The 13205-nt window shown below is 42.5% G+C and overlaps 1 protein-coding gene across 4 annotated transcripts in view; it reads left to right on the plus strand.

The window, feature by feature from the left end:
* Positions 1-217: 217 nt before the first annotated feature.
* satb2 (SATB homeobox 2) overlaps positions 218-13205 on the plus strand; it is a 31421-nt gene continuing 18433 nt past the window's right edge. The window contains exons 1-3 of one of the 4 annotated variants that reach the window (XM_084689484.1): positions 218-381; positions 2063-2526; positions 10451-10663. In XM_084689484.1, the coding sequence (XP_084545610.1) occupies positions 2496-2526; positions 10451-10663 (244 nt within the window). In that variant the 5' untranslated portion in view covers positions 218-381; positions 2063-2495. Of the gene's footprint in view, positions 382-2062; positions 2547-10450; positions 10664-13205 lie in introns of those variants that run through there. The other 3 variants (XM_084689481.1, XM_084689482.1, XM_084689483.1) reach the window with 3 other exon arrangements.

The raw sequence follows: 13205 nt of genomic DNA on the forward strand, positions 1-13205 counted from the left end.
TGTCTATTCAAGATATGCTTCTGGTTCCCCCCCCCCCCCCCCCCCCACACACACACACATTAAGCGCGCGCACACACACACACTCACACGTACACAATAATTCATTTAAAACATCACAGAATTGGACCATGCATAATGGCCATCCTAGGGACCGTAATCGTCAGAGCAGTCTGGTCGCCGAAGTAGCCAACTGTAGCTGCACACCGTCATCATTATCATATCTAATATTATTGACGAATGAGGTGCCCGGAGCAGACAGCGCTCCGCCACTGTCTCCTTTAGCACGCACGCACCTCAGAGCGTTTCTCATGCAGTAATTCTGAACACTGAGAACCGTCAATCGCCGAGCGTCCATCCGTTATAAAAGAGCCCTTCAACAGGGTAAGTTGCCTGAAAGCGGAGACCCGCACTGTTGCTTCTGAATAGCGAAATGTGTTCTCTAGAACGTCCTCGGTTTAACAAATTGTCTTAGTGAGAAGTCAAAATGTGTCATCTAAACAAGTTGTCTGATCTCCGGCATATATACAGACTGCAATCTGTCATAGTTCATTCATACTTCTTTCACTGTTGAAAAATGTATTCATGTGAACATTTAAGAACAGATTGCTTTTCAAAAGTAATCTAAAAAGAAGCGAATTAATGTTAACCGAACATACACGCGTTCTGTTCAAGAATAAGTTTGCTTCTTGCTGCGTGCGCCACAAAACGCATAGGCTACACAGGCTAACCAGCACGCATCTTGACAATTTGCGCTAACACAGGCACATGGACCGAATTTGGGTTTTTCAAAAATAATAGTCTATTCCCTCCGTTATTTGGTCTGTAACAACATTACGACAAAAGCGTCTGGACTGGGAACTAGCCTACATGCTTTACTTAGCCTACTCCACTAGTGAGCACTGTGGCATTCGTGGTGTTTTGGGGGTGTTTTTCAAAACATATAGCCCTGCCACAGTCCCTTTCCAAATGTTACAAAACGTTGCATGACATAATTCTGTTTACTTCAACTATCCTTTGACCCATGTTGCGCATGCTCGGGTCAGAAAAGGTGCATTTCAAAATGTCTTCGTTATTGTACTCAGAGAGGTTTTGGGGTTTGAAGTAGGCTACAGAGGCAGGCACATCTCGACATCTGGTATACTTTATCAACTGAAAAGAAAGTAGACGAACCAATACATTTTGTTCAGTAAGACATCAAGAACTAGCCTATGCTATCCTTGACAACTTTTTTCATATAGGCTATTTACGGTTCATGCTTTGTGTTCTTATTAGTCACATCAATGTAACACCATTTGACCTGTTAATTCAGACTTGGCCCCATTATTTATTAAAGGTCTGTGACATCTGTCTATCAAGAATGTAGTTTATCATTAACAGAATTCACCTGACAGTGCACTCCTGTTGTATTGACATAAGACATCTAGGCTAATAACACAGCCAGAGTTGCCAGCTCAGAGACAGCAACCGTTTATTAGGCTACTGATAAACGATCCGCTCTATCGCCACTGTCGTTTTTGAGTTTAGACTCAACACTTGGTGTTCTTATGTAGGTTATAACGGATACGTTGACCCAGCCACATCAACTTTTTGTCAATTATCGGGACACGCTTCTTAATAATACCAATAGAGATTTTAGAAAACCATAATTTACTCAAAGCATAATCAAGTTACTATCAGATTCAATCCATTGATTAGGAAATGCTACCCATTCAAAATCGATCTGACCAAAAGCGGTCAATTACTTTTGAAGCCCCCACCCACCCCCCCTCTTTTGCTTTCTTTTCTCTCCACCCCTATTTGCCTCTCGCCTCCCTCTCTCGTGAACTCACTGTCAGTCAACGCGCCCGTTGGCACGGGAGAGATTGAAAGTGACACACTCAGATTGTTCCCTGTGAGAGCTTACCGAAATATCATGATCACTCATGTTAGCATTGTCTAGTTGTCGAAGTCAGGCGTCGCCAATTCGGTCCACTCTTGTTTGAGGAACTAGATTTTAGTTCTTGGACATTTTCTTGGTAATGATGTGTAGGCTAATGCATCTTCTTTCTTTTCGCCGATGAAGCCCGGAGTTCAGCGGAGGACAGATTTTCATGCCAGTATTTGAACGAGACTACGGACCGAACGTGCAACCAAAAGACTCCATCAGCTGGTCCGCTGTCAAGTTTTTATTTTGCGTTGGAAACGCTGCGTCTAGTGCTCCGGCAGGATCCCCAAGCAAGCAAGCCCCGGCTAACTATTTCAGTGAAGACTCGATCTTTTCTTCTTCTCTCTACATATTACTTGCACAACTCACTCTCACAAAATCACCCTCTCCCTCACCTCAGCCTCCAACGAGAAGCACGTGCACGTATTATCTTTTCTACCATCGCTCTCTTTCTCTGACTCTGCCTCAACAACGCTTTGGGCAACGAACTCCTGTCAAGAACCGACTCCAGACGATTTCAGACAGTCCCGGAGCAGACGCAGCCTAGCCCTGGATTCAATACTTTTGATCAATGGACAGAGCCTCCTCAACGGTCAGCAGAGGTACAGACACGCCATAAGCAGTGAGTACATCAAGCCAGATAGCCTATGTCACCCATTTAAGCTCAAACTTTCAATGGAATTTGTCTACAAAATGAGGCATTGAGGCAGATATATAATTTCCACAAATACAACAGCAGCAAAGCAGTCAAGGTGTACAGAACTGACATTCATACATCACGTGTAGCCTATGAAAGTGAATATTGTCAAAAGGCCCATATAACTGTAAGGCTATGTAAGTCACTTTGTTGACGAAAAGTCTGCGATTGTGGATCATGAAACAACAATAGATTAATAAGGCAAACTAAACTGTGCTCAAGTTTGAGGTAGATAAATATCAAACTGAATTAATTGAATGGACAAAATATATCTAATAAAGCATTATAATATCGATATTATTATTACTGTAGGCTACTTATTGAATATTTGTAGCCTACATCATTATTAATTACGTAATTATTATGACTGTTAATCTATTTATATTAGTAGTCTACTAATAAAATTAAAGGCGTATTCATCCTGTTAGCCTTCTTTTTGCCTGCCTACTTAATCACATCTTAGTTATTTTAGCCTACTAATTATAGGATACTATAGCCTAGTATTATTCTTGATAATTGAGTTGACCTTAACATGAATATATACCTGTTATTTAATAAATACATCCCAATGAGTAACCCTTGAGTTTAAAGGACAACACATGTTTTATATTACTTTCTACATCTTATTATGGCAAAACTAACTACGTTTTTTATCTAAATTAAGACCACTTAGCCCATACGTCGATGTTAATTTAAAGACTGACACGTTTCATATAAGATATCTAATAAAAACAATTCCTGAAACATCAACACTCTAAACATTTATTAGTTTGTGAATATGATGTCCAAGAATTGAGTGGGCTCAAGTGGCCTTCTTTGGCGTCACGTCTTCGAGTTGCCTGTGGGCTATAGCCTACATTGTAACTTGTAAGTGTATGAAGATATTCAAATGTTCAAATATCACTTACAGATTGCTAGAGGCTGCTTCATTTTTAGATTGGGATTATTGTTATTATTTAGTATTAGAGTAGGCTTAGATCTCATGACTGGATAGCTTGAACAAAATTGGCAACAGCTAAACTTGCTGGTGCAGTCAATCGACCTTTAGATAGCTATAGTTCTAGTCCTTAGAAGATTGACCAAAAGCTTGTTTTTATACATGACCTGAGCAGGTTAAGGTCATGTTGGTTTATTTTGTATTTTTTTATGAACATTTACAGGGGGAACATCTCATACCGCGTGCGTCCTTTTGCACGTTCCCACTTCTTAGTCAAAATGTGTATTTTTTCTTTAATAATCTGGTTATGTTTAAATAACACACGTAGAAATATAATTACATAATACTTTATTTTTGATTGGTTTAAAATTAGTTTTTTTTAAAGCTGTTTACATTTGCAATGAAAGTAACAGCCAGCCTTTGCCATAATTAATTATGCGAATGTAGGCTATTCAGTTATATTCCTAGAGGCTACTTTTTGTTGTTGTTACAATACAACTTTCAAACGGTTTAATATAATATGGTAACATGACGTAACTTTTGGATTGAAATATGTTAAAGACATTAATTGCTAATAAACACATATTGACACAATTGAAAATAATTTATGTAGGTTGCGTTTTTAAGTTGACGTTTTTGCGGATTGTGAGGATTGGTTTTAATACACAAATTGGTTCATTATTTAGATCTTACATGCAGCCATGGGGGGTAATAGTGGGGGTTAGAGAAGTTTACAATAGGTTACTAAACTGAGCAATGGTCATTTCAGACCTCGTTTTTCATGATCAAAGATTATAGGCTTATTCAAAGCATCTAGACGTCTTTTTGTATGTGGTTTAACAGCCTACTTGACGGTTTAGGGTAGGACGAGAACTTAATTTGAAGTTTTGGTGGGGTGTGTATTAGATAAGTAGCGCATATAAATTGCAGCGTACTTAAAACTAGAGTTTAGACTTCATGGAACTAAAGTTTTGACGCACTCAAATCTAGGCAGGTATCGGAGACATCGTTCTCAGTGTGCCGCTCTCTTCATAAAATATCAGGAGCGAATCTGGCAAAATTCGAGGCCTCTATGTAGCCTATTGTAGGCTGTCTGCAACCATTATTTTATCGAAAATGCCATCAGCAACGTTACATAAACGCGTCTCTTTCTTTCTGTATGTGTTTGAATAAACAGTGCCCCTCGAAGAATTCCGAGCAAGTTGTGGAAGTTGGGCTATGCCAAGCCTAAGAAAAATGAATTTGTTTCAGGTCGTGTGATGGAGCCTCGTTTATACCAGATCTTGTTCTGATAAAATATTACCATAGTGCTGAGAGTTAGCACTTAGCGCTGTAGGGATTCACCTAACGGTTACATAAAAATAGTTGTTTTTCATGGTGATTATCTTTATTTTCCCAGTTGACTTACATTTTGCCCTCTGCAGTAGGCCTTTTTGTAATCAGTATTCCCCTATAAAGAATATGTTAGCTCCACATGACCATGTCTCTTCACAATGTCTATTTTAAAGCAATGACAAATATAAGTTTTTTCTTTTTGGATTAATTTAAGTATAGCACTCACAGCAATCTCAGCACACACTATGCTCAGGGTAATTATTCATTAGCCTTCAATAGGCTACCCTAAAATAGTGGGTAACAGGCTTTCCAGTTTACACTGGTAAGTTCATTACAATTTTAATTGGTGCCACAGAAAGCCTGTGATGACACAATGAGTCACGTGTCATAAGAAATGTTTAGCCTACAAGATTCTTGTGAAAGCCATGAATCTGAGACATCTGGTAGTCTGTCGATTCTCTACTTCTGTTGAATATTTCTGAGTTTTAGTCCCCTTTTTCCCCTTCACTCAAATGTTTTCTGTTGCTCTATCCTTATCACATTTGAATCAGAGATCAACCTAATTTGTGAATGAGCTCTCCAGTTAATCTTGTCTCTCAGAGCCCAAACATGCATCAATGTTCCCTCTCTTTGCTTCTCTCTGTATGTCTGTGCAGTCCCTTCACCTATCCTTTTTTACTTGTGTGAAGCAAGCTATCTGTGCGCACACATCAAGGGTGTGGCTGCCTTATTTAACAGCAGATCAGTGTGTGTGTGTGGGGGGGTCCTGCTCCAGTCCAGCTGGTGCTCATGGTTGGTCTATCTGTGCCACAGGTTCACAATCCGGTAAAGCTGGTGTGAGCTGTTGCAGACTGACTTGGCTAAAGATTTGGCATTGGTATGTGCCAGCCGGGGTTGATGTGGCAAACTTGTAACAGTATCGTTTATCTAGTGGCTGTTCCCATGTCTGAACTGCCAGGACGCGTTTGTGTGTTTTTTGTAAGACTTGTACGCATGGCTCAGAGTGCTTGGCTCTCATGTGTGTGACCAGGCTGTGAGTCAGTGTGTGGTCCCTGCAAGTGTCAGAGAAGCTAGTCTGAGAAGTTAGCTGGCTGTGGTTTTTGTGGTTGTGTGTGTGTGTGTGTGTGTGTGTATGCCTGTTTGCATGCATGTGTGCCCAAGCTTCAGGGGTGGGGTTACAAAGCCCTGTTGTTAACTCTTTATCTTTTATTATCAAATGAGATGTTTATGAGAGAGCTAAACATGTTCCCCAGAAGGTTCCTCGCCCCCTCTCCTCAACTTCACCCATTTGTACTACTCCACATCACTCCACAACTCTCGGTCTAACACATCATAAATACCTTGTGCAAGAAAATTCAATTATATAATCCTCCAGGGTATAATTCAAATACTTATTTATTGAACTCATTTGAATAATAGTTTTTGGTGGGGATTTCTGTTTGTTTGTGAAGGCTTTATTTGCGTGTATCAGTGTCTAGCTGTGTAGTACTGTATTGATGTGGTGTAGTCCAGTATAGAGAAGGACAGGCAGGAAGTGTTGTTAGGGAAAGCTATTATTTAATGTTCACTGATAAGCAGCTATCAGCCCATCCCTTCTCCACAGCAGATCTGTGTTCGTGAGTATATGTTTCTCAGTGTGTATGTCTGTGTACTTGTCTGTTGCATGCACAGTATGTGTGTTTGTAAGGTAAGAGAGAGTGCGTGTGGGCGTGTGTGTTTGAGACAGAGCAATATCAATTACTTCTAATGTATCTCTCCTTGCCCATCTTTTATCTGTGCTATGAGGTCAATATTAGCCAATATAGCAGAGATAATCCTGCAGTAAAAGTAAATCCTCAGCAGGAAACATTTCCCAGGCTGTGTTGTCTCCATGAGGCAACCCTCATATCATGGTCAATACTGTCCACACAGACACGACTGTGCATCTGTGGCATGTACAGTGCACAGTTATTGTACCAGACAGGTACAGGACAGGTACAGAGCAGTTACAAGACAGGTACATGGCAGTTACAGAACAGGTACAAAACAGTTAAAGGGCAGTTAAAGAGCAGTTACAGGACAGGCAAAGGGTTGTTACAAGCCAGGAACAGGGCCATTAGAGGGCTGTTACAGGGCAGTGAAATCGGCCCTTGAGATTTCCTACCATATTCTAAGTATACAGCACATAATTATACTGAATGAGTGACAGGGGTGAAACAGAGTGATTTGTGAAATACAGAGCATTTTGGAGTAGTGTAAATGTATGTGTGTTTACGTCTGTGTTTGATGGTGTTTAGCAGTATTTCTCTCAGGGTGTGTCTGTACTTTTCCTCAGCAGTGCTCTGCCTCTGTCTGAGCTTGTGTTGTGTCTTTATAATAGTGTGAAATTCAGATTGTACCTTGGCATCCAATATACATCAAAAGCAGTGAATGTCTTTCATTGTGGCCTTTTCAGCATTAAGTGCAGCAACATATTGAGAAATAGGGTCGCATCTATACATATAGTTAGTTCTCCAGGCTATTAACAGCCACTTCTATCTCTGAGCTTATCACTCAACACTATGAGAAAGTAGATGATGTCTTGTGAACTTGATAAGGCTCAGAGATTTACGTAGAACGAGTATCTGCTTTGTTAGATATATCACTTTATTGGCCATTACACTTGTTGATATGCCATTGTGTCATTAGATTAGCAATTAACTTTTGTTCACACATAAGTCTACACTCATGGTATGTGTCCTTGATAGCAAAAATTACAAATAGGTTATCAGCACAACAAGTAAGACAATCAGTGTACTGCTGGAGAACCAGAAGATGAGAAAAAGGTCTCATAAAAAATTTATACATTTATGATACAGTAAATCAAGTACTGGGTCTAGGCACCTGCACTGTGATATAATTTGGGCAAACTAAAGAATGCATTGACACATGGCAAAAAATCCCTGTCCAGACCACTTCAGTTGGCTTGCCACTCTAGTTAAAATGCTTTGGAGCCTTTAGCAAATTACTAGCTAACACTTCTGCTCTCCCAGACAAGTAGCCGTAGCTAGCGAATGCAACCCGGACTCCCAGTGACATCCAAGCCCAGGTTGTCCTGCGAGGAAGGAAGACAAGACTATAGAACAGGCCTCTGCACTGATTGTCTCCCTGCTCCACAGGCGTCTGGGACACAGCAGCTTGCTCAGAGGTTAATATTTCATATGACCGCCACATTCTTACAAGGTATCCATTATTCAGAGGGATAATGTTAAGATGCTTCACCTGATCTCTCGAGTTTGACTGAAAAGAGAATGCGGTGGTGTGAAGGAACAGAGAAAGGATTGTTGTACAGTGAACTGTCACCTGGAACCCACATTCTGTGCTGTGTGAATGTGTGTGCATGTATATCTTTGCATCTACGTATATCTGTGTTTCTGTGCATGCGCGTGTGTGAGTGTATGCCGGTCTCTGTGTGGGTATTATGTCTGTGTGTGTGCACGTGTGTGTGTGTGTGCCTGCGTGTGTGCTACATGTTGGCAGAGATGTGTGGTGAGATGTTGGTCTTGATTGGCATCGGCTGCAGTGGTAAGCCATCCTGGGGTCTGTGCCTGAGCATGTTGGAGGAAGAGATGGAAGGAGCCAGAGGCAGGGAGCAGAGGAAGAGAGGACATTGAGACTGAGCCCAGACAAGCATGGTTGGTTCTGGGTTCATGTTGTAAACTACTGTGACTCCCCTCCTCAAATATACACTGTTATCTGAGGCCAAGGTGGGGCCAATGTGGTTCAGGACTCTCTTGGCTGCATATAGGCTCTTTGGTAAATTAGCTGGCCTTTTTCCATTATTTAAATGCAGTCAAACTGATCATCACTGATAGGGATGAGAGACCATCCGACACAATACAGTTCACATTGATAGCATGCTGTGCAATGCTTCTTGCATATGTGTCTATTGTAATAGAACATACCGTTTGTTTGTTAGCACTTGCATTCTGCCTTGGTGAGCTGCACAGTGTTTTGAATTATGAGCCTTACTACCGCACTAGCACTTTAACACATCTCTTTCCACTTAAAGCTCGTTAACGTTTTAAGTTTTTGGTTTATTTTTAAGCTAGGCATATTAAACGTGTAGAATCCAGCCACTTGCTTTTGGCTCATGCTAGGTTCTTAATCACGCCAAGGCTAATGTTTTGAATTTATTATTTATTTCGAAATGTCACCCATCCTCGTAATTCCTCTCAGATCAGAGCTGGATGTGTTTTGTGTCTGTGGTGTTTTTCTTTTTAGAAGTATAGAAATGAGAGGCAAAATCCCGTGTGAGAGGAAGAGACGGGAGAAAAGAGGGTGAACGGAAGGAGGGGAGGAGGAAAGGGAAGAGAGAGACAGAAGTGTGGATTTGTCAGAATCACAGCAGTGACCAGGGAGGTCACAAACGATGAACCGAGGGCTTCGGCAGAGAGGATACGGGACTTGATTGCCTTTCTCAAACATGAATTACGCCCTTGCTCCCTTTGTGTCTGTTTATGTGTTTACGTGTCTGTTCGTTCGAGAAAGGTTTGTCTATCTTTTGATCTTTTGGTCAATAAAATGTCTTCCATGCTTTGAACATGAAAGAGGAAACTCTCCATACATAGGTGGTACTCAGTTGAACCCTCCTCATTCTCTCTTTCCTCCTCTGTCCATTATTTTACCCCCCTCTTTGTGTCTCTCAGACCCAGGTCACACACGTTAGCTGAGGGTACCGAGGGAGCAGCAATGCTGCCAGTTCATTTGGCTTTTGTGGGAGAGCTCTCTGCTCTTTGATACTTGGCAGTGCCTTCTGGCAGGGTAGCTTCTCTGATGGGCATTACCAATATTACAGCACCGGCTGGCAGGCGGTGAACAGAAGCAGTGCATCCCTGTCGCACGCAAACGTATGTGCCGGCCGGAGATGGTTCCGGAGTTGACATCGCAGACACTATGGTGGCCACCAACCACCACCTACCACCCCATTCTCCTAACCACACAGCCCAAGTTTACATACCCCACACTTTGGAGCAGAGAAAGCTCACTCTCCCTCCACCCCTCTCTTTCTCTCACTCCCTCTTTCTCTCTGTCTTACTCTCTCTCTCTCTCTCTCTCACTCTCCTCTTACTCTCATTTGCTCTCCTTTTCTCTCTGTTTCTCTTTCTCTGTCTCTCTTTCTCAGTTTTTCAAATTTTCTGTAAAGTTTTCTCACTCTATTTTCTTCTCATTTTCTCTCTCTCGCTCCCTGCACTAAACTTACTGTTTGTTGATTATGCAGATAAGTTGCCAGGCTTGTCAAAGACAAGATGGCGGAATCTGGAATATAAGAGTGTCCGTTGCACACGCACTGGTCTGTCCGTGGCTGTGGGTCTGTCAGAGCTATGTGAAAGAGTGCTGTGTGAAAGAGGGCATACTGACTGTGTGCCTATCTGAATATAGATGTTGTATTCCCTTTCTTGGCCATAGATTTTTTGGCTATTTGTATATCAATGTGGAAGGATACATTTTGTGCACAGTTTCACAGTTTTCTACCCCCCCCCCCTCTCTCTCTCTCTCTCTCTCTCTCTCTCTCTCTCTCTTTCTTCCTTTCTGTCAGACCCTTATCCTCTGACTGGAGTCATCCCAGGTGGTTGGAGGGGGATGGAGAGAGGCGGGGAGAGCCCCCGCATGCAGGACAGTCCTGAGAGGAGGGGGGCCAGCCCGGACCTCTGCGGACCCCCGCCCGGCAAGATAGGACGTCTGGAGCTCAATGGAAGTCCCCCCGGACCACGCCTCCGACTCAACGGCGCCCCCCAAAGGCCCCTGGCAGGTAGTGCACCCTAAAACCATTGTACACCCCCCCCCCCCCCCCAAATCATAGTATATGCTGTATGTATAGCATGTCATATGTTTTATGGTCCAGAACTCTGGACAACTTCACCCCCTCATTACACCCCCTCAGGAATCTCATGTACAGATGTATGTGTAGATTAACTGAGTCATTCAACAGCATCATTGCAACACTAGGAAACCCTGCAATGAGTGCGGTTAGGTTCACTTCGAGATTGTGGAACCATTGGCGTTTTAGTGTACACGCTAACATCTGAACGTTCTTTTTGTGTATTGTGGAACTCTGACAGTTGTAGTCAATTCTTATTGTATGTGTTTTATTTTGTATTTGTCTTTCTTTTGCTATGTTTCGTTAGCCTGACGTTGTCATACTCATAATTCTAGTCAGAATATGAGTCTGATACCGCTCCGTCGGGCTGTGAGTATGGGGCGTGTTTCAACCGAACCCGTAAAAAAATGCCTCTTCACTCAATTGGATAGACCTACAAACAATCAGAGCAACGTAGTCTGTTGTTTGTTGAAATTGAAATCAACCCAAGCGCTCTTTGGTGACTTGGTTGACTACGTTACTGTTTATCATCTGTCCATCATTGTATAAAGCCCACCCTGACAATTTGATTGGTCCGAACAGCTCTTGTTCGGACATAGTTTGTACCCAACCGAACGACCCCAGACCCATCTTCCCGACCACATTTTTGTGTGGGCGGGGCTAAGTTCGGCTGGCACCCAGGCTAATGTTTCGTAGTGTGCTATGGACCGTTTTTTGTGTGTCCGGAATAAAGAAATAATAATAATACAGAGCGATACATGAATTCAACTAATAAATACAATCAGTAGAGCATCTATATGCTGTTTTCTACAGCACCTTGTTGTGGCATACATTCTCAGTTCTTACAGTGGGGCCCAGTGCAGTGTTTTACAGCACTGTATAATGAGCCTAATCCAGGCCGTTGAGTGTAGATCAATCTAATCCTATACTGGGCCAAGCTTCTGAGATACAGCATAGCTAGAGGGGTGCCGTGGGAACAATATAACACTGAGTTACCAAAGAAAGTTCACTTGATTTATAATCTACAGCTACAGGTTATCGATTGTTGCATTCATAATTTTTTGAATGGGTCTGTTGGTGTGTGTGTGTAGGTGAGTGAGTGTGTTTGTGTGTATCAGTGGGCGTGTGTGTGTGTCGGGGGGAAGGGGACAAGGAAAGGAAGGAAAGGAAAGAAGGAGAGGGAAGAAGGAGAGGGAAGAAGGAGAGGGAGGGGCTTCTCTCCTCTTCCTGCCCCGTGGGGTTTGTCTGTAATGAGGGGTCGTCTTTGACTCCTCTGAACCATAGAGCCATGAGGAGTGGGCCACACACACACACACACACACACACATGTAAATGCACAGGCACAGGCACGAGCACAAGCACTAGCACTAGGACTAGGACTAGCAGTAGCACACACATACTAAATACGTACACTGCCACCCTTACACCTCACTTACTCTGCATACTTACAAACATACATATTGTTAAAATGTATCAGAGCAGAGAATTGGAAAGGCTCTCATAACATGTGGATGCTGCTGTTGTTCCAAAACTCTTGTAGGCTTCAGATAATGGCAACACAGCAACATACTAGTATATACGAGTATATATTATGATATTCCACAACGCAAAACCCAATACACAGCAAATATAATTTGAGAAAACATCCACAAGTAAAGAACATGTAAGAGAGATAGAGAAGGAGAGAGAGAGAAAGCGAGGGGGAAGAGAAAGAGAGAGGGAGATGGAGCGAGCGAGAGGGAAGGAGAGAAAGTGAAAGTGAGAGAACTGCTTGGAGCTGCTCTGTGTTGACAGTTATATTTCCCTGTTGGGGGAAATTCACTTACTTGAATTGGCTCAGAGCTCCAGTGTGTAATTCACTCCATAAGAGCCCAGAGAACTGGAAGCTGCGTGATTAATGGGAAGGAAATAGAAATATAGGAATTGACTGATTAAAACAAGGGGAGGGAGAAGCAGGTCTAATGCTGATGCACATCATGTGTATTCATGGAGAGTGTGCATGTGTATATGGGTAGGGGGCATGGCTGTGTGTGGTGATACAGTATGACTGGAATGTGTGTGTGTGTGTGTAAGTGTGTATGTGTGTGTGTGTGTGACTTTGCATACTGCCATGCTCTTATTATTAGTGCTGGGACGTTGCCTAATGCTCTCAGTTCATCATTTCTTTTCAGGGCCTTAATTAATTGCCAGGCGACAGGTGGCCCAAACCAAAAACCTTTTAGGAAAAAGCCTGATATTGGTGAATGGGGAATGCTGCTGGCACCGTGTGACAGAAGCACAGCATATATGATTGTGGGGTAGAACTCTGGAAAAGTGATGATTATGGAAATAAGCACTGGAGTGGGGTGGGACGTCTTTGACTCCATTTTTCCGTCACCTGTCTACACACAATACCCCCAGGCTGAAGCTCAAACATGTTTTTGGTATTTGTAGACAGTTTCTCATTTCTACAAAATATGTGCGAGTCTGAGGG

This window comes from Hypomesus nipponensis, chromosome 23 (genome assembly GCF_054491055.1).
Source record: "Hypomesus nipponensis isolate SF chromosome 23, ASM5449105v1, whole genome shotgun sequence".
NCBI classification, from domain to species: domain Eukaryota; kingdom Metazoa; phylum Chordata; class Actinopteri; order Osmeriformes; family Osmeridae; genus Hypomesus; species Hypomesus nipponensis.